This window comes from Heterodontus francisci, chromosome 1 (genome assembly GCF_036365525.1).
Source record: "Heterodontus francisci isolate sHetFra1 chromosome 1, sHetFra1.hap1, whole genome shotgun sequence".
In the NCBI taxonomy this organism is placed as follows: domain Eukaryota; kingdom Metazoa; phylum Chordata; class Chondrichthyes; order Heterodontiformes; family Heterodontidae; genus Heterodontus; species Heterodontus francisci.
Genome location: NC_090371.1, coordinates 228,153,521 through 228,175,691, shown reverse-complemented (window position 1 = coordinate 228,175,691; position 22,171 = coordinate 228,153,521). Strand labels below are relative to the sequence as shown.

The 22,171-nt window shown below is 43.8% G+C and overlaps 1 protein-coding gene across 1 annotated transcript in view; it reads left to right on the top strand.

The window, feature by feature from the left end:
• Positions 1-22,171, top strand: part of ctso (cathepsin O) — a 76,627-nt gene that overhangs the window by 8,134 nt on the left and 46,322 nt on the right. Inside the window, exons 2-4 of the mRNA XM_068042012.1 lie at positions 1,302-1,419; positions 8,205-8,341; positions 19,453-19,620. Of these exons, the coding sequence (XP_067898113.1) occupies positions 1,302-1,419; positions 8,205-8,341; positions 19,453-19,620 (423 nt within the window). The remainder of the gene's footprint in view (positions 1-1,301; positions 1,420-8,204; positions 8,342-19,452; positions 19,621-22,171) is intronic.

Sequence of the window (22,171 nt, the reverse complement as noted above, 5' to 3'; positions counted from 1 at the left end):
ACAATAAGGATGGAAGGATCTGCTGGCATAGAAATTTAGGGGGACAGTGACTTTGACAGTCACGAACAGCAAAGAGTACAGAGTACAGTGTACAGAGGGAGGAGGAGGGCTCTCAATAGAAAACATTACCCACCGAAGGCCTTTAGATTCCTGAGATGAAGGGGTTGACTTAACAAGACCTGCTAAACAGATTAGGCCTTTATTCATTAGAGTTTAGAAGAATGAGGGGTGATTTTTTAAAAAAAATTTTATTTAGAGATACAACACTGAAACAGGCCCTTTGGCCCACTGTCAACCACCCATTTATACTAATCCTACATTAGTCCCATTACCCTCTCACATCCCCACCTTCCCTCAATTCCCCTAACACCTACCTATACGAGGGGCAATTTATAATGGCCAATTTACCTATCAACCTGCAAGTCTTTGGCTGTGGGAGGAAACCGGAGCACCCGGCGAAAACCCACGCAGTCACAGGGAGAACTTGCAAATTCCACACAGGCAGTACCCAGAATCAAACCCAGATCGCTGGAGCTGTGAGGTTGCGGTGCTAACCACTGCACCACTCAACATCTTATTGAAATGTACAAGATTCTGAAGGGGCTTGACAGGGTAGATGTTGAGAAGATGTTTCCACTAGTGGGGGAAATAGTTACAGAATAAAGGGACACTCATTTAAAACTGAGATGCAAAGGAGTTTCTTCTCTCAGAAGTTAGTAAATGTCTGGAATTCTCTATCCCAGAGAGTTGTGGAGTCTAGAAAGTATTTAAAGAGGGCTATGAGGAGCTGGCACAATAGAGGAGTTGAGGGTTGGGGCAGATCAGCCATGATCTTATTGAATGCCGGGGCAGGCTTGAGAGGCCGAATGGCCTACTCCTGCTCCTATTTCTTATGTTTTTATGACAGCACATCACCTACTTCTACCTCAGCTAGGAGCTGCGTCTGAGGCACCTATGTTTCAGAAAGGAGGTGGGCAGTGAATTGTGCCACCTCCTACAGCCTAACCTGCAGCCTCACAGCAGATCAAGGATGGTGCTGTTAGTGGCTGGCAAGGTCAGTGGTGGGTCAAAGGCACTGTCCCCCCTAAATTTCTATGCCAGCGGATCCTTCCAGCCTTATTGTCCCTGTGATTTGAAACATCAGATAATTTTAAACACTTTTCACTGCTGTTTCAAAAATGGGAAGCAGCATTTGTTCACAAATTTAGGTAGGCTTAATCCTAGATCTTAAGGAAAATAACAATATTTTAAAATCCTTCTATTTCTGAAACTTGATTATGGAATTTTCTTTTATTTTCTAGGAAAGCATACAGAGATACTATACTATGAATCATATTTCTTCAATCTTGTCAAATGAAAGTGGCACTGCTATTTATGGAATCAACCAGTTTTCTGATATGCCGTCTGAAGTATTCAGAGGTGAAGTAACATTCAATACACAGCCAGTCTATTACTATCAAAGCCAATTATTGTGCTCGGGCACAATGTACTACATTGTGATTACCTAAAGCTGAATGTGTCATTGACGAGTTAAGCTTCAACAAACTAAATGTTGTCAGGAAACTATTGCAGCATGTTGGGTTATGATTGAGGAAAGCACAATGTGAAATAGTAATGAATTACTCTGTGCAAAGCCCTAGGTTGGTAGTAGAGGCATACAAGAGCAGCTTAGATTCACTGTTATTGCAGATTTCCATATCAATAGTTGCAGGAACACATTGGCCTTTCTCTGCATTTTACCCCCGACAACCTGGCTAAAAATGATAATTTGAAAAATTACAGCAAAACCACTCAGCATCAAAGAACAAAGAAAATTATAGCACAGGAATAGGCCCTTCAGCCCTCCAAGCCTGCGCCGATCCAGATCCTCTATCTAAACATGTCGCCTATTTTCTAAGGGTCTGTACCTCTTTGCTTCCTGCCCATTCATGTATCTGTCTAGATACAAGTTAAAAGACGCTATCGTGCTCGCATCTACCACCTCCGCTGGCAACGCGTTCCAGGCACCAACCACCCTCTGCGTAAAGAACTTTCCACGCATATCCCCCCTAAACTTTTCCCCTCTCACTTTGAACTCGTTACCCTTAGTATTTGAATCCCCCACTCTGGGGAAAAAGCTTCTTGCTATCCACCCTGTCTAGACCTCTCATGATTTTGTACACCTCAATCAGGTCCCTCCTCAACCTCCGCCTTTCTAATGAAAATAATCCTAATCGACTCAACCTCTCTTCATAGCTCGCGTCCTCCATACCAGGCAACATCCTGGTGAACCTCCTCTGCACCCTCTCCAAGGCATCCACATCCTTTTGGTAATGTGGCGACCAGAACTGCACGCAGTATTCCAAATGTGGCCGAACCAAAGTCTTATACAACTGTAACATGACCTGCCAACTCTTGTACTCAATACCCCGTCCGATGAAGGAAAGCATGCCGTATGCCTTCTTGACCACTCTATTGACCTGCGTTGCCACCTTCAGGGAACAATGGTCCTGAACACCCAAATCTCTCTGTACATCAATTTTCCCCAGGACTTTTCCATTTACTGTATAGTTCACTCTTGAATTGGATCTTCCAAAATGCATCACCTCGCATTTGCCCTGATTGAACTCCATCTGCCATTTCTCTGCCCAACTCTTCAATCTATCTATATTCTGCTGTATTCTCTGACAGTCCCCTTCACTATCTGCTATTCCACCAATCTTAGTGTCGTCTGCAAACTTGCTAATCAGACCACCTATACTTTCCTCCAAATCATTTATGTATATCACAAACAACAGTGGTCCCAGCACGGATCCCTGTGGAACACCACTGGTCACACGTCTCCATTTTGAGAAACTCCCTTCCACTGCTACTCTCTGTCTCCTGTTGCCCAGCCAGTTCCTTATCCATCTAGCTAGTACACCCTGGATCCCATGCGACTTCACTTTCTCCATCAGCCTACCATGGGGAACCTTATCAAACGCCTTACTGAAATCCATGTATATGACATCTACAGCCCTTCCCTCATCAATCAACTTTGTCACTTCCTCAAAGAATTCTATTAAGTTGGTAAGACATGACCTTCCCTGCACAAAACCATGTTGCCTATCACTGATAAGCCCATTTTCTTCCAAATGGGAATAGATCCTATCCCTCAGTATCTTCTCCAGCAACTTCCCTACCACTGACGTCAGGCTCACCGGTCTTACCTGGATTATCCCTGCTACCCTTCTTAAACAAGGGGACAACATTAGCAATTCTCCAGTCCTCCGGGACCTCACTCATGTTTAAGGATGCTGCAAAGATATCTGTTAAGGCCCCAGCTATTTCCTCTCTCGCTTCCCTCAGTAACCTGGGATAGATCCCATCCGGACCTGGGAACTTGTCCACCTTAATGCCTTTTAGAATACCCAACACTTCCTCCCTCATTATGCCGACTTGACCTAGAGTAATCAAACATCTGTCCCTAACCTCAACATCCATCATGTCCCTCTCCTCGGTGAATACCGATGCAAAGTACTCGTTTAGAATCTCATCCATTTTCTCTGACTCCACGCATAACTTTCCTCCTTTGTCCTTGAGTGGGCCAATCCTTTCTCTAGTTACCCTCTTGCTCCTTATATATGAATAAAAGGCTTTGGGATTTTCCTTAACCCTGTTTGCTAAAGATATTTCATGACCCCTTTTAGTCCTCTTAATTCCTCGTTTCAGGTTGCGCCTACAATCCCGATATTCTTTCAAAGCTTCGTCTTTCTTCAGCCGCCGAGACCTTATGTATGCTTCCTTTTTCCTCTTAGCTAGTCTCACAGTTTCACCTGTCATCCATGGTTCCCTAATCTTGCAATTTCTACCCCTCATTTTCACAGGAACATGTCTCTCCTGCACGCTAATCAACCTCTCTTTAAAAGCCTCCCACATATCAAATGTGGATTTACCTTCAAACAGCTGCTCCCAATCTACATTCCCCAGCTCCTGCCGAATTTTGGTATAGTTGGCCTTCCCCCAATTTAGCACTCTTCCTTTAGGACCACTCTCATCTTTGTCCATGAGTATTCTAAAACTTACGGAATTGTGATCACTATTCCCAAAGTAGTCCCCTACTGAAACTTCAACCACCTGGCCGGGCTCATTCCCCAACACCAGGTCCAGTATGGCCCCTTCCCGAGTTGGACTATTTACATACTGCTCTAGAAAACCCTCCTGGATGCTCCTTACAAATTCTGCTCCATCTAGACCTCTAACACTAAGTGAATCCCAGTCAATGTTGGGAAAATTAAAATCTCCTATCACCACCACCCTGTTGCTCCTCCATCTTTCCATAATCTGTTTACATATTTGTACCTCTATCTCACGCTCGCTGTTGGGAGGCCTGTAGAACAGCCCCAACATTGTTACCGCACCCTTCCTATTTCTGAGTTCTGCCCATATTGCCTCACAGTTCGAGTCCTCCATAGTGCCTTCCTTCAGCACAGCTGTGATATCCTCTTTGACCAGTAATGCAACTCCTCCACCCCTTTTACCTCCCTCTCTATCCCGCCTGAAGCATCGGTATCCTGGGATATTGAGTTGCCAATCATGCCCTTCCCTTAACCAAGTCTCAGTAATAGCAATAACATCATACTCCCAGGTACTAATCCAAGCCCTAAGTTCCTCCCCCTTACCTACTACACTTCTTGCATTAAAACAGACCACCAGTCCCTTTGCTTTCATCATCTGCTCCCTGCCTACTCTTTCCCTTAGTCACGCTGACTTCATTATCTAGTTCCTTACAGGCTTTAGTTACTACCTCCTTACTGTCCACTGACCTCCTCATTTGGTTCCCATCCCCCTGCCACATTAGTTTAAACCCTCCCCAACAGCGTTAGCAAAAGCACCCCCAAGGACATTGGTTCCAGTCCGGCCCAGGTGTAGACTGTCCAATTTGTAATAGTCCCACCTCCCCCAGAACCGGTCCCAATGTCCCAAAAATCTGAACCCCTCCCTCCTGCACCATCTTTCAAGCCACGCATTCATCCTGAATATTCTTTCATTTCTACTCTGACTATCACGTTGCACTGGTAGCAATCCTGAGATTACTACCTCTGAGGTCCTACTTTTTAACTTGGCTCCTAACTCCCTAAATTCTGCTTGTAGGACCTCATCCTGTTTTTTACCTATATTATTGGTGCCTATGTGCACAACGACAACTGACTGTTCACCCTCCCCCTTCAGAATGTTCTGCAGCCGATCTGAGACATCCCTGACCCGTGCACCTGGGAGGCAACATACCATTCGGGAGTCTCGTTTTCGACCACAGAACCGCCTATCTACTCCCCTTACAATCGGATCCCCTATGACTATAGCCCTTCCACTCTTTTTCCCACCCTTCTGAACAGCAGAGCCAGCCACGGTGCCATGAACCTGGCTACTGCTGCCTTCCCCTGGTGAGCCATCTCCCTCAACAGTATCCAAAACGGTATACCTGTTATGGAGGGAGATGACCGCAGGGGACACCTGCGCTGCCTTCCTGCTCTTTCTCTGCCTTTTGGTCACCCATTCCCTTTCTCCCTCAGCAATCCTAATCTGCGGTGTGACCAATTCGCTAAACGTGCTATCCACTACCTCCTCAGCATCGCGGATGCTCCAAAGTGAGTCCATCCGCAGCTCCAGAGCCATCATGCGGTCTAACGAGCTGCAGCTGGATACACTTCCTGCACGTGAAGGAGTCAGGGACATCAGCCGTGTCCCTGAGCTGCCACATTGAGCAAGAGGAGCATAACACGGGTCTGAGATCTCCTGCCAATTTTAATCTTAAGCTTAACTTAGTCTGAAACTTAGATAAATGTAAAAGGAACGAAAAGTTTTTACCAATCACACGATAAAAAACAAAGTAGAAAAAGCCTTACCTTATCTACACACCACCGAGTCCTTTTTTTTTGGTTAGAGGAGGAGGGCGGGTGGGAGACACTACCCGTGTAGTGTCTCGGGTTCAGAAACGGCCCAAATATATAGGGTTTTACTTACCCAGCAGCCCCTTGGTCCGCCGAAAACAAAAGGAAATTAAGTTTAAGCTGAAACTGACCTTCCCAGCGGCTCACTCGCTCGCACTCTCTGCTCCCAAATAAGCTGCTGCAATGAAAGAGCACATTGAGCACATTAATGCACTAGTTTGTGCCAATGGACCACCAAGAAAGATTTTGTAGTCAGAGAGTCATTACGGCACAGAAAGAGGTCTTTCGGCCCTTCGAACCCATGTCAGCTCTGTAGAGCAATCCAATCAGTCCCATTCCCCTGCTCTATCCCTGTATGCCTGCAAATTTATATCCCCCAATTTCCTTTTGAAATCATTAATTGTCTCTGCTTCCACCATGCTTGTAGACACCTAGTTCCAAGTCATTACTGCTCACTGCATAAAAAGTGTTCTTCCTCAGTGACGCAGTGGTTAGCACCGCAGCCTCACAGCTCCAGCGACCTGGGTTCAATTCTGGGTACTGCCTGTGTGGAGTTTGCAGGTTCTCCCTGTGTCTGCGTGGGTTTTCTCCGGGTGCTCCGGTTTCTTCCCACAGCCAAAAGACTTGCAGGGTGGTAGGTAATTTGACCATTATAAATTGCCCCTAGTATAGGTAGGTGGTAGGGAAATATTGGGACAGGTGGGGATGTGGTAGGAATATGGGATTAGTGTAGGATTAGTATAAGTGGGTGGTTGATGGTCGGCACAGACTCGGTGTGCCGAAGGGCCTGTTTCAGTGCTGTATCTCTAAACTAATCTAAACTAAACATCCCCCTGCATCTCTTCCCCATAACTTTAAATCTGTGTGCTCTAGTCCTTGTACCATCAGCTAATGGGAACAGCTTTTCTTTGTCGACATATTCCAAACCTGTCATAATCTAGTATTCTTTTGGGCCTCCTTAAATCTAGTATACCTCTATCAAATCTCCCCTCAATCTTCTTTGCTGCAGGAAGAACAACCCCAGCTTCTCCAACCTAACCTTGTAGCTAAAATCCCTCATCCCTGGAACCATTCAGGTAAATCTCCTCTATCCTTTCAAGGACCCTCACATCCTTCCCAAAGTGTGGTGACCGGAACTAAACACAATACTCCAATCAGAGCTTTAAAAAGGTTCAGCATAACTTGCCTGCTTTTGTACTCACTATCTCTATTTACAAAGCCCAAGATCCTATATGCTTTGTGAACTACTCTCCATATGTTCTACCACTTTCAAAGATCCATGCACATGAACCCCAGGTCCCTCTGTCCCTGCATACTCTTTAGAACTCTGCCATTTAGTCTACATTGCCTCTCTCTATCAATCTGCCAAAATATGTTAAATTACATTTGCAACTCGCCTGCCTATTCTGCTATCCTATCTCTGTCCTGTTGTAGTCAATTGGTATCATCTTCACTGTCTGCCACACCTCCAGGTTTGGTATCATCAGCAAATTTTGAAATTTTACTCTGTATTCCAATATCCAAGTCTTTTATATATATATATATATATATATATATACCAAAAAAAAAAGTTTTTTTTCTTTTTGGTTTTAATTTTGGTACAAATAAAGAACTGAGGAAATCTAACACTGCTGTTCTGAATTCTTCGCAAATCATCATTTCTGGTTGATTGCATGTGTAAAGGAGAGTGTATACTACTTGAGCATGGAGCACTAGGTGGTGCTAGATAACTATATTCTGTCTTGCTTTCAAGCACTTATCTTTGCTCGACTGAGTGCACAATGAATCCAGCTAGAAGTACAGATCTGTTGTAGGTGCAGGAACTGACATTGAGGTAGATACTACCTGTAAGAACTGCCACCTTTTACCTTTTTTGTACTTTCATTGCTGTAACCTATAGTGCAAACTGACTAAATTATAAAGTGAAATCCCTTGACTATCTGCAACCAGACTGAAATCAGAACATATGGGGAGGACCTCCAAATAGAAAAGTTCACAATAATGCTGAATGTGCTCCTATTACGTTCCTGTATGTATTTTTATTTAGTTATTAAAGCCTTCCATTTTAAAATGGATTAATGTCGGCATTAAAATACAGTAGCACACAACCAGGTATGCAACATGGGCATGTTAAACATCCATGCAGAACTTTGCTTTTTGGAAGAACTACTTAATTTCTTTGGAGCTGAATATGGACTAATGTACTGGGATTTTTGAAATTATATTCTTACATTTTACTAAAAACTGATATTGAGGAGGAAGGAAAAAAATAATATTTTATAATTAAACCTGCAGCAACATATTTAGGTTCAAGATCAGTGCAACTTCCCAAATACACATCATTTCCCAAGGATACTAAGAGGCCAGCGTTACCATCAAAATTTGACTGGAGGGACAAGAATGTTGTTACACCTGTGCAGAATCAAGAATCTGTAAGTTTCTTTTTTCCTTTAAATTTGCTGGTACTGTAGATGATTGCATACTAAAGTTCTCTGTAATGACTAGTCATTTCAGTAATGCTGCCAATACAGACATTGGAACATTTCTTTTGAGAAGCTAGAAAACTGATCTTGTCAGATCACACAGTAATATTTTTCAATGTATAAGCTGACATTCCGACTATAATTTTCCAAAATTCTGTGAAAAGGGAAATTGTGACTGGTCTTCAAAAATGGTGACAAGAATAAGTCAGAATATGAGTGGCAAGTTCATCTTCAGTTGGTGGTTAACTATTACAGTGTACAATACATTAAATTTCTACACACTTTGGAGAAACATGAATCAATCAGTCAGTCAACACAGATTTCTAAAGGGTAGGTTGTTCTTGACTAACCTATAGAATTCTTTAAAGAAAATAGACGATAAACAGAAAAAAAAACTTTCATTTCTATAGTGCTTTTTACAACCACCATTCATCTCAAAGCCAATGAAGTATCTTTGAGCAGGACTTGAAGCCAGAACCTTGTGACTCAGAGATAAAGATGCTACCAACTGAGCCACAGCTGACAAATGAAAGGAATATACTCCACATGGTTTATCTATGTTTTTTTTTAACTGATCAGGTGTGATATAAAGTACCTATAGCATGGAATTAAGAATTCATGTAGATTGTGAGGTTAATGGAAGGCACAAAGCAGCATGAGGGTAAAGGATTTTCAGACTGAAATAATGTTAGCGGTATTCAACAGAGATTCTGTTGGAGCACTTGTATTTATTATATAAAGATATGATCCAGACTTAGGAATTTAGGGAACAATAAAAACATTTGCCGACGACACCAAATTGGAGGATGGGTATGGCAAATTGATGGAAAAAGGACTATGAAAGATGGCAGGGAGACATAGGCTAACAGGATAAGCAGATAGGTAGTTCAGTGAGAAGTATGAAGTAAGAGAAACATGAAGTAATACTTTTTAGAAATAAGAACAAGAAAGTGGACCATAAATGGTAAGATTTTAAATGGAGTAGAGTTGCAAAGGGACCTTGATGTGTGGGTACAGAGATCATCAAAGATGACAATAAAAGTAGATATGCCATCAAAAAGGTCAGCTACATCCTTGACTTCTTTATAATCTGGAAGCATAGAATGCCAAAGCAAGGAGGTAACATTGAAATAAAAGCAAAATGCTGGAAACTTGTTCAAGAATCTAGACTGACATTGGAATATTCTGTACTGTTATAAATACCCCCATTCTAGGAAGGATATAAAAGCTGTGGAGAAGATGAAGTGTAAATTCATTAAGCTATTACCAGGCGGGGTTACATTTACACAGAAGTTAGAGTTTTTTTTCATTATTTTGCAGAAGTTAAGGGGTGACCTGATAAGGTTTTGAAAGCTTATGATAGGGTTTAAAATAAAGTATTGGGCCAAATTTTTCCAGCTCTTTGGAAGCAGCTTTGGAGTCCGGAGGGGTGGATTGCCAGGAAAGTATCGCAAAACCCCATAGGGGTGGCTCGCTGTTGCTGTCCCACCTCCAGACAACATACCTGGCGTGGGCTGCCAGGGGAAGTAGCAGCCTGCTCTACAGAGCCTGCACCAATTAAGATCCCAATCAAGGGCCATTAGCCCACACCGACGGAACCTCCTGGTGTCAGACAGGCCCCCTGCTGAGTCTAAAGCCTGGTATATACTTGAAGGTGGCCTCCAGGCGGCAGGTCGGTGGGCCATCCAAGCCTCCTCTCCAACCCCAGTGACAGAGCTGCTGAAACGACCACAGAACACAGGGACACTGTCTCAGGATAAGGGGTCACTCATTCAGGACTGCGATGAGGAGAAATTACTTCACTCAAAGGGTTGTGAATCTTTGGAATTCTCTACCCCAGAGGGTTGTGGATGCTCCATCATTGAATAATTTAAGGCTGGGATAGATAGATTTTTTTAGTCTTGCAGGGAATCAAGGGAAATGGGGAGCGGGCAGGAAAGTGGATTTGAAGCCCAAGATCAGCCATGATCGTATTGAATGGTGGAGCAGACTCGATGGGCCATATGTTCTACTTCTGCTCCTATTTCTTGTGTTCTTGTAAAATAATAGACATGTTCTGATCATGGGGCTGTTCACATGGGTGCTGGGGCTGCCCTTTATTTGTTCCCATGATGGTTGAACATGAAAAAAGCAAGCTTCCACTGCTGTTTACTGGCATCTCTCCTAATGGTGGCAGGAAGTCAGACATTACTGATGTCAGTTCATGGCAGCCAGCACCTCTTAGAAGGGGAGGCTGCAATCAGCTTCATTCTGAACATCTCAGAAAGGGCAAACATAAGAGATGCAGGCGGTACTCCTTGCTCTTTTGATGCTACTTTGGTGGTGTTGGTGGAGAAGGGCAGGACATATACAGTGAATGGCAGGGCCCTGGGGAGTGTTGTTGAGCAGAGACACCTTGGGATGCAAGTACATAGTTCCTTGAAAGTGGCAACACAGGTAGACAGGGTGGTGAAGAAGGTGTATGGCATGCTTGCCTTCATCAGTCGAGGTATTGAGTACAAGAGTTGGGACGTCATGTTACAGTTGTACATAACGTTGGTTAGTCCGCACTTGGAGTACTGTGTGCAGTTCTGGTCGCCACGCTACAGGAAAGATGTGATTAAGCTAGAGAGGATGCTGAAAAGATTCACAAGGATGTTGCCTGGTTTGGAGGGCTTGAATTATAAAGAGAGATTGGATAGACTGGATCTGTTTTCCCTGGAGCGAAGGAGGCTGAGAGGGGACATGATAGAGGTATATAAAATTATGAGAGACATAGATAGGGTAGATAGCCAGAGTCTGTTTCCCATGGTAGGGGGTGACTAAAACTAGAGGGTGTAGATTTAAGGTGAGAGGGAGGAGGTTTAAAGGGGACAAAAGGAGTACATTTTTCACACAAAAGAATAGTAGATATCTGAAATGAGCTGCCAGAGGAGGTGGTGGAGGCAGGAACTGTAGCAACATTTAACAGACATCTGGACAGGTACTTGAATGAGCAAGGCATAGAGGGATATGGAATTAATGCAGGCAGGTGGGATTAGTATAGATAGGCATTATGGTCGGCATGGACGCAGTGGGCCGAAGGGCCTGTGTCTATGCTGTACAACTATATGACTCTAAGGTCAGCAGGAGGAGGGACCTTATCTTTCCAGCCAGGAGCAAGAAGGTTTCCTGGTTAGCTTTCTGGCAACAGTGGGCAGAGGTTCTAGTCCAGGCCAGCACCAGAAGCATTTGTCCAAGGACCTGGCTGCAATGAATAAAGAAAGAGTAAGACCTCACAAGAATTCCTAAGGTAAGACTCAACTCATAAGGCCAATTTCAACCCATATCCACCCCATCTGGAATGAACGATATTGGCTGGAGGAACTTCTGCAGGGTTTGAAACATCTCACCCTCTTTCCGTTCTCCTTGAAATCTTACCCTCATACCTATGCATGACAAAATGTTGCTGTTTTCATTTCCCATGCACAACTTGGTGGACAAGTTGACAAGACTGTTAAAATAGCATCTTGAACCTTGGGCTTTATAAATAGGGGCATAGAATACAAAAGAAAGGAAGTAATGGTAAATATTTATAAATCACTCCTTCAGCTGAAGCATTGTGTCCAATTCTCAACTTTTCACTTTTAGAAGGATGTCGTGGCCTTGGAGAGGGTGCAAAGGAAACTTACTGCAATTATACCAGTGATGAGAGAACTGCGTTATGTAGAGAAATTGGAGAGACAGGGATTGTTTGACTTAGAGCAGAGAGGGTTAAGGGGTAATTTAATAGAAGTGTTCAAAATTATGAAGGTGATAGAGTGGTTAGAGATAAATTGTTTCCACAGACAGGAGGGTCAGTAACCAGAGGGCACAGATTTATGATAATTGGCAAATACTTCAGTGGGAAGATGAGAAGAAATTTGTTTACATGGTGATTAGTTGACCTTAAATGAGAGGTGATTTCATTGAAACCTACAAAATACTTAAAGGGATAGACAGGGTAGATGCAGATAAGATGTTTCCCCTGGATGGGGAGTCTAGAACCAGGGGACACAATTTCAAAATAAGGGGGAAGCCACTTAGGACAGAGATGAGGAGAAATTTATTTACTCAGAAGGTTGTGAATCTTTGGAATTATCTACCCCAGAGGGTTGTGGAAGCTCAGTCACTGACTATATTTAAAGCAGAGATTGATAGATTTCTAAATCCCAATGACATAAAGGGATATGGGGATAATGTGGAAAAAAGGCATTGAAGTGGATGATCAGCCATGATCATATTGAATTGCGGAGCAGATCCGATGGGTAGAATGGCTTACTCCTGCTCCTATGTTAAATATCACCACCAGCAACTGGGTTGAATGTACTGTAAATTCTTTATAATTCTATGAGTTGTTATGATCTGGAATGCACTGTCTGAAATGGATGCAGATTCAATAACAACGTTTTAACATTTTTTTTGTGAGATGTGGGCATCACTGGCAACACCAGCATTTATTGCCCATCCCTAATTGCCCTTGAACTGAGTGGCTTGCTAGGCCATTTGAGAGGGCATTTTAAGAATCAACCACATTGCTGTGGGTCTGGAGTCACATGTAGGCCAGGCAAGGATGGCAGATTTCGTTCTTGAACCAGATGGGTTTTTACAATTGACAATGGTTACATAGTCATCACTAGACTAGCTTTTAATTCTACATTTATTAATTGAACTCAAATTTAATCATCTGCCGTGGTGCGATTCAAGCCCATGTCCCCAGAGCATGAGCTTAGGCATCTAGATTCTCGTCTAGTGACATTAGCACTACAGCACCGCCTCCCCTCAGGCAAAAGGGAATTGGATATGAACTTAAAAAGGAAAAATTTGCAGGGCTGTGGGGAATGAACATACAAGCACTGGAAATGACAACAGCAAACCCAGCCCTGTCAACCCTGCAAAGTCCTCCTTACGAACATCTGGGGGCTAGTGCCGAAATTGGGAGAGCAGTCCCACATACTAGCCAAGCAACAGACTGACATGGTCATACTCATGGAATCATACCTTGCAGAGAATGTTCCAGACACCACCATCACCATCCTGGGTATGTCCTGTCCCACTAGCAGAACAGACCCACCAGAGGTGGCGGCACAGTGGTATACAGACGGGAGGGAGTTGCCCTGGGAGTCCTCAACATTGACTCCAGACAATGGTATCAGGTCAAAAATGGGCAAGTAAACCTCCTGCTAATTACCACCTACCACCCCCTGCCTCTTGGCTGATGAATCCGTGCTTCTCCATGTTGAACTCCACTTGGAGGAAGCAGTCAGGGTAGCAAGGGCACGGCATGTACTCTGGGTGGGGGACTTCAGTGTCCATCATGAAGAGTGGCTCGGTAGCACCACTACTGACCGGGCTGGCTGAGTCCTAAAGGACATAGCTGCTAAACAGGGTCTGCGGCAGGTGGTGAGGGAACCAACAAGAGGGAAAAACCTCTTGACTTCGTCCTCACCAATCTACCTATCGCAGATGCATCTGTCCATGACAGTATTGGTAGGAGTGATCACTGCACTTTGAGGATGCCCTCTATCATGTTGTGTGGCACTACCACCATGCTAAATGGGATGGATTTTGAACAGATCTAGCAACTCAAAATTGGGCATCCATGAGGCACTGTGGGCCATCAGCAGCAGCGGAGTTGTATTCAACCACAATCTGTAACCTCATGGCCCGGCATATCCCCCAATCTACCATTACCATCAAGCCATTGGATCAATCCTACTTCAATGAAGAGTGCTGAAGGAGCAGCACCAGGCATACCTAAAAATGAAGTGTCGGCATGATGAAGCTACAACACAGGACTACTTGCATGCCAAACAACGGAAGCAGCATGTGATAGACAGGGCTAAGCGATCCCACAACCAATGGATCAGATCTAAGCTCTGCAGTCCTGCCACATCCAGTCGTGAATCCATCTTCAGCCAGAAGTGCCGAGTTGATGATCCATCTCGGCCTCCTCCTGAAGTCCCCAGCATGGTTGTCTTCAGCCAGTCTGATTCACTCCATGTGGTATCAAGAAACAGCTGAAGGTACTGGATACTGCAAAGGCTATGGGCCCTGACAACATTTTGGCAATAGTACTGAAGACTTTTTTTTTAGAGATACAGCACTGAAACAGGCCCTTCAGACCACCGAGTCTGTGCCGACCATCAACCACCCATTTATACTAATCCTACACTAATTCCATATTCCTACCACATCCCTACCTGTCCCTATATTCCCCTACCACCTACCTATACTAGGGGCAATTTCTAATGGCCAATTTACCTATCAACCTGCAAGTCTTTGGCATGTGGGAGGAAACCGAAGCACCCGGAGGAAACCCACGCAGACACAGGGAGAACTTGCAAACTCCACACAGGCAGTACCCGGAATTGAACCCAGGTCGCTGGAGCTGTGAGGCTGTGGTGCTAACCACTGCGCCACTGTGCCACCCACTTATGCTCCAGAACTAGCTGCGCCCCTAGCCCAGTACAGCTACAGCACTGGCATTCACCCGGCAATGTGGAAAATTGCCCAGGTATATCCTGTTCACAAAAAGCAGGACAAATACAACCTGGCCAATTACCGCTTCATCATCCTACTCTCGATTATCAGTAAAGTGATGGAAGGGGTCATCGACAGTGCTATTAAGTGGCACTTACTCAGCAATAGCCTGCTCACTGATGCTCAGTTCGGGTTCTGCCAGGACCACTCAACTCCTGATCTCATTACAGCCTTGGTCCAAACATGGACAAAAGAGCTGAACTCCAGAGGTGAGGTGAGAGTGACTGCCCTTGACATCAAGGCAGCATTTGACCGAGTATGGCATTAAGGAGCCCGAGTAAAACTGGAGTCAATGGGAAATCGGGGGAGAACGCTGTGCTGGTTTGTGTTGTACCTAGCACAAAGGAAGATGGTTGTGGTTTAAAGTAAAAAGCAAGAAATACTGGAAATACTCAGCAGGTCTGGCAGCATCTGTAGAGAGAGAAGCAGAGTTAACATTTCAGACCTGCTAAGTATTTCCAGCATTTCTTGTTTTTATTTCAGATTTCCAGCATCTGCAGTATTTTGCTTTTAATTAAGATGGTTGTGGTTGTTGGAGGTCAGTCATCTCAGTCCCAGGACATCACTGCAGGAGCTGCTCAGGGTAGTGTCCTAGGCCCAACCAACTTCAGCTGCTTCATCAATGTCCTTCCCTCCATCATAAGGTCAGAAGTGGGGATGTTCGCTGATGATTGCAGAATGTTCAGCATAATTTGCAACTCTTCAGAAACTGAAGCAGCCCATGTTCATATGCAGCAGGACCTGGACAACATCCAGGCTTGAGTTCATAAGTGGTAAGTAACATTCGTGCCACACAAGTGCCAGGCAATGACATGTCAAACAAGAGAGAATCTAACTATCTCCCCTTGACGTTCAATGGCATGACCATCACTGACTCCCCTGATATCAACATCCTGGGAATTACCATTAACCAAAAACTGAACTGGACCAGCCACATAAAAGCTGGGGCTACAAGAGCAGGTTAGAGGCTGGGAATTCTGTGGCGAGTAACTCACCTTCTGACTCCCCAATGCCTGTCCACCATCGACAAGGCACAAGTCAGGCGTGTGATGGAATACTCTCCACTTCCTGGATGGGTGCAGCTCAAGAAGCTCGACACCATCCAGGACAAAGCAGCCTGCTTTGATTGGCAGCCCATCCATCACCTTCAAGATTCATTCCTTCCACCACCGATGCACAGTGGCAGCAGTGTGTACCATCTACAAGATGCACTGCAGCAACTCACCAAGGCTCCTTCAACAGCACCTTCCAAGCCCGCAACCTCTACCAACTAAAAAGACAAGGGCAGTAGACACAGGGAACATCACCATGTGCAGTTTCCCCTCCAGGCCACACACCATCCTGATTTGGAATTATGTCACCGGTTCTTTCACTGTTGCTGGGTCATAATCCTAGAACTCCCTTCCTAACAGCACTGTGGATGTCCCTACACGCAATAACAGAGCTCACCACCACCTTATCAAGGGTAATTACGTATGAGCAATAAATGCTGGCCTAGCCAGCAGCGGCCACATCCCACGATCGAATAAGAAAAAAGTAGGATAATTTGCCAGCTTTTTCAAAGAAGTGGCACAGGCATGATGGGCCAAATGGCCTCCTTCTGTGTTGTGTGGTTCTGTGTTAGTTTTACTGCACAGTACTGACTTACACAACCTCGGGATGTAACCAGAAGCTTTCGTTTTGCAGAACAGATACAACTGGACAGGGTAATATTTTCAAACTTTTTTTTTGAACTTCTATTATGTTTCCCAGACATATAAAATAACAAATGTGTGCTCAGCTATCCCGAATCATGGGCAAAATGCTCACTTTTCATTGTTCCTTTCATTCCAGTCACTCTCTGGCAGAAAAAAAACCTCAGTGTCGATAATTTAATTCCCAGTGTTAGCCAAGCTGCCTCTCGCAACCTTTTTAGAACTTGACTGAGCTTAAAAAATTATTCTCCTCTTCTTTTTGGTAATTATGGTCATAGGAAGTGTGGACAGGATTGGGGAGGGGTGGGGGGGCGGGTGAGGGGGGTGGTCATAGTCTTGAAATTTCTTCACCAATCGGCAATTCACTAGCAGGCTAATCAATACAAGGAATGATTTCTTGGATTATCTGAATGTGGAGTTCCTTCCGATTTCACATTTTAAGTCGACAGGAAGCTGCTCCCCTCCTCGATCACCGTCCCTCCCCTCCCCCAATCACCATCATTCCATCCTTTTATCCTCCATTACCCCCCTCCCAGCCTCCTACTCCCTCTTGTCTCACCCCTTCAGCCTTTTATCCCCCAAGGCTTCGTATCCTTCCTCCCAAGCCTTCCTCCCACACTGGGCTCAAATAAATAGGATCATCCTAACACTAATAAGTGTGGATATATGTAGGCCGCATCTGAAACAAGGGGGGAAATTAGCACTGGTTCTACCAGTGGAAATGGGTGGTAAACCTCGAGAAAATCTCATTGCCCTGTTGCCAGTTCTTATTTGGCCGTCACTATTGCAAAAGGGACCTATTGCTGGGCAGCTAGAGCACTCAGCTGTTTCAGGCAATATTCCCTTTTAGCATACAATTTAAGGTCCTGTGACATGATTGGGACTCCTCCAGTTGCTATTTTGTGAAGCAGCTAGGTGGAGTGTGCATCAGTCTGGCATGCTCTGTCCAGTTTTTTTCCAGTATTACAGCCAAAGATGGCCCAAAAGTTTGAAATGATTTTGGTGAGGGCAAGAGGAGCAGGAATGCTCCTTTGGGCTGCACAGGAATAACATGGGCTGCTGTCACCCTCGGCTACTATCAACCGCCAAATCTACCTTGCTGGGAGAGTCAGCACCAATGCACTCAATAAAAGTAGATTTTGCAACCACCAGCCACCAAAAAGTTCAATTTTTGAAATTTATTTATCTGAATGTGGAGTTCCTTCTGATTTCACATTTTAAGTCGACAGGAAGCTGCTCCCCTCCTCGATCACCGTCCCTCCTCTCCCTCAATCGCCATCATCCCATCCTTTTATCCTCCATTACCCCCGTCCCAGCCTCCTACTCCCCCTTGTCTCACCCCTTCAGCCTTTTATCCCCCAAGGCTTCGTATCCTTCCTCCCAAGCCTTTGATTCTAACACCCGGACTCTGATCCTGACCCCGAACCTCCTATTTGCACCATATCCCCCCAGTTATTCTATCCTCTCATTTGACCTTCGATCTCATCTCCCCCCCCTCCGCCACCCCACCCCCCCCCCCACCCCAGGCCACAACCCCGACCGCTGGTCCTCCTCTTGCTTCCGATCCTCCTCCCAGGGCTCCATTCTCATGGGTGCCAGCAGCTGTCTGGTATGTTGCCCACAGGGTTATTCTTAAGTTGCTGTTAGTTGTTCCTGTTAGTTCTTGGGGAAAAAAAAAATCAAGTTGCAACCTTCAAAATAGATGATTCAAAACAGATGATTAGGAAAAAAAGTTCAATTATTAATAATCCTGTCATTATGACTGTTAGTGTTGGCAGAATTCTTGAAATGGATCTGTTTGCTTGTTTAGCATTCGATCCAGCAAAGCAGTTGTATAAAGGTCCAATAGATGTCAGCAGATACTGTACTAGAAAAGAAGGAAACCAAGAGAGTGCAGTGTTGTAGTTGCGGAAATGGACTTGTTAATCATGGCATAGTGGAGGTAGTTATTTAGATTCCTCAAGCCGGCACATCATAACTTTTTTAAATGTTAAAATTGCACACTGGCAGCAAGGTTTGGTGTTTCATGAAATCTTCTTTTCTCCCTTGAAACTACTTTAAAATAAATCAACATTTGGTTATATTCTGGCCCTTGCAGCCAAATGATAGAATGATATAAAACAAACTGCTTGCTACAATGTGCCTCGGGTACCATTATCTACGGGTTCCTTGCCAATGATTGATTCTAAATGAATATTTTTATTTTTATATATTATAGCTTATTATCCTTATTTGTTGCAGAACCATGACACATTTGTCATTCTGTTGGATTGCTTCCTTGGCAAATTTGTGTCATTCTTGAGCTAACATCTTTAATTAGGGATATGAACTGTGCCAGAGTGAATCATTTATCTCCTAAAGCACTTTCCAGCATGCCAGAATTAACCTTTTTTCAGTTCCCCGGATGCTTCTAATGTGTCCAGAAAATCCCCAAGCATTTCCTATTCTAAAAGTAGCACAAAAGAATTTCTAAATGATATTGAGTTAAAATAAAATCTTCATAGAGTCATGTCACTTTATTTTAAAGACTGCTGGACTGACAACACAATGATTCAACCTCTGGTGTGGATATGTTGATTTGCCAATAATGATGTGAAAATCCTAAAGATATTCAAATGTCAGCTCTATTTTTATTACTTTGACCACCTTAGTGCCAAAAAAGGTGAGAGGCCACTTACAAAGTCTATCAAAGTGCCATTGACAATTATAAAAACCTTTATTGAAATTTTCACAAGTGGGGAAAATATGGTAAAACAGACGATTACTCTTGGGAGTAATCTGGGTTATGCAGCAGTCAGACTAATCACTGTTTATTTTGCATTGTAGTGTGGTGGATGTTGGGCATTCAGTGTTGTGGAGAGTATTGAATCTTCATATGCAATCAAAGGGGGACAACTGGAGATGCTGAGTGCACAAGAGGTTATAGATTGTTCTTATAAGGATGCTGGTTGCAATGGTGGCTCACCTATCAGTGCTCTGACGTGGTTATATCAGGTTGGTAAAGCTTTTTTTGGCAATGATTATTTGCCAATGTTTATTTCCCAGTGATCTCATAGCACTACCTTTTACAGACATACATAAATAGGAAAAGAGCAGATCGTCCATTAAGCCCACCTCACACTCATGATGGCTGGAACATCATGACTAAATACTTCCTAACCCTTCCTCCTGGACTCACAGCCATATAATATTTTCAGAGGCAATAAAACAGACAGAAGCCCAAGGCCAATAAGAGGGGGAAAGACTTTCTTCTCTGACCGTCTCCAATGATCAAAACGAGTCAATGAGATCACATTGGCCTTGTGTATGTAAACTGTTAATCCATTTAACTTTTATATAATGCAGCCAAAAACCAGTCTATCTCCCTCTCAAAGGCAGCACACACTGCACCACTGTCTGGAAAAGGAAGAACGGCCTAATAGCTAGTCTATTCCTACTCTTACATAATTTAAATGCATGTCCCCAGGTCTTTCCCAGCATGTCAATATAAACACAACCAGCCTTTTCATTATTTTATATGTCTGTATCAGGTCACCTCTGATTGGGTTAACGAAGTGAGTTTCCACATCAATGGAACAAATCAAATGGTTTCACTATGACTGAACCAGCTGCTATGGGTTTAATATATATGACCACATTAAATTAAGATTGTTAGTACATGAAATGTCGAGAAAACCATGAACTACATTTATTTGGTCCTGGTGTGTAATGGTAAAGATATTTTTTTTTGAGTCTATCCTTTTCTGCAGTTCCTTAGCTTACACTTAGTAGCCCTTATTTTCGCTCTAGGCCGATAAGCTCTTGACTAACTATCAGGTGTTCTGGGTACCTCCTGTTGTTGCCTCTCAGAGCAGTGTACACTGCTCTGAGATTGTTCAAACCTGCATTTTGCTGCTCAGTGGTTTAACACTCTGTTGCTCCAACTTTCTAAACTATTTTAAGCAATAACCCAATTTAATAAGTGTAATTTGGGTTTGAATCCACAGTAGTGTATATTGCATTGCATTTTCCACCTTAAACAGGCACAGCTATGGAAGTTACACCATCTGTTAATGGTGCAATGATAGAAAAAGTAGTCTGAGTGAACTGAGCTGCATTCACCATATCAAAACCCAGAGTTGTACAATACACTGAAGGCACATGCAAACGGAAAGTTTTACTGTTTCTCAGAGTACTGAAAATGATGTCCCCTACCCCTTTTTGTTGAAGAAAAAAAATGAAATTTACTATAGGAGTAACAGAATTATATAGAAAATCCTGATAATTACTGTATGCTACACAGGAACGCAACAACCTTGTTTTTTCAGACATTCTCTTTTGCTGTTTATTTAGTACTGCAGCATTCAGGAAATGCTTTTGAGTAAGATAACTATGATGAAAGGCTTGCAATTATATTGTGCCTTTGATGGCCTCAGGATGTCCAAAAGCACCCTACAGTCAATGAAGTAATTTTGAAATTTTTTTTTAGAGATACAGCACTGAAACAGGCCCTTCGGCCCACCGAGTCTGTGCCGACCATCAACCACCCATTTATACTAATCCTACACTAATCCCATATTCCTACCACATCCCCACCTGTCCCAATATTTCCCTACCACCTACCTATACTAGGGGTAATTTTATAATGGCCAATTAACCTATCAACCTGCAAGTCTTTGGCGTGTGGGAGGAAACCGGAGCACCCGGAGGAAACCCACGCAGACACAGGGAGAACTTGCAAACTCCACACAGGCAGTACCCAGAATTGAACCCGGGTCACTGGAGCTGTGAGGCTGCGGTGCTAACCACTGCGCCACTGTGCCGCCAATATTCTTTGGCCTCCTTATCTCGAGAGACAATGGGTAAGCGCCTGGAGGTGGTCAGTGGTGTGTGGAGCAGCGCCTGGAGTGGCTATAAAGGCCAGTTCTAGAGTGACAGGCTCTTCCACAGGTGCTGCAGAAAAATTTGATTGTCAGGGCTGTTACACAGTTGGCTCTTCCCTTGCGCCTCTGTCTTTTTTCCTGCCAACTGCTAAGTCTCTTCGACTCGCCACACTTTAGCCCCGCCTTTATGGCTGTCCGCCAATAATTTTGAAATATAGTCACTGTTATAACCCAGGAGCCAATTTGTGCTCAGCATGATCCTGAAACCAACCTTGTGATAATGATCAGAAAATCTGTTTTTCAGTGATTTTGGTTGAGGGATATGACAGTGGGAGTTGTTCAAAAAAAAATTCAGTTTAATACAGGATCAGTAACTACCCCTAAAGGGAAAGGGCTTTACTTATGAAATGGATCAGCCCTGATTGACAAAAGAGGTGAAGAATAACAGAACTAACCGAAAGAGCATATAAAATTACAAAGATATTAGGGGACGCAGAGAAATATAAAACAAACAGCAAAGGAAGACAAAAAAAGCGGTAAAGTCGAATGAGAAAACTTGCAAGTGACATCAAGATTAACAAAAACTCTCATTTAATGCCTTTAAAGTAGTAAAATGTGCCAAGGAGCCTTATTGAAAAAATTGACACTAAACCACATAAGGAAATAATCGGACAGTTAACCAG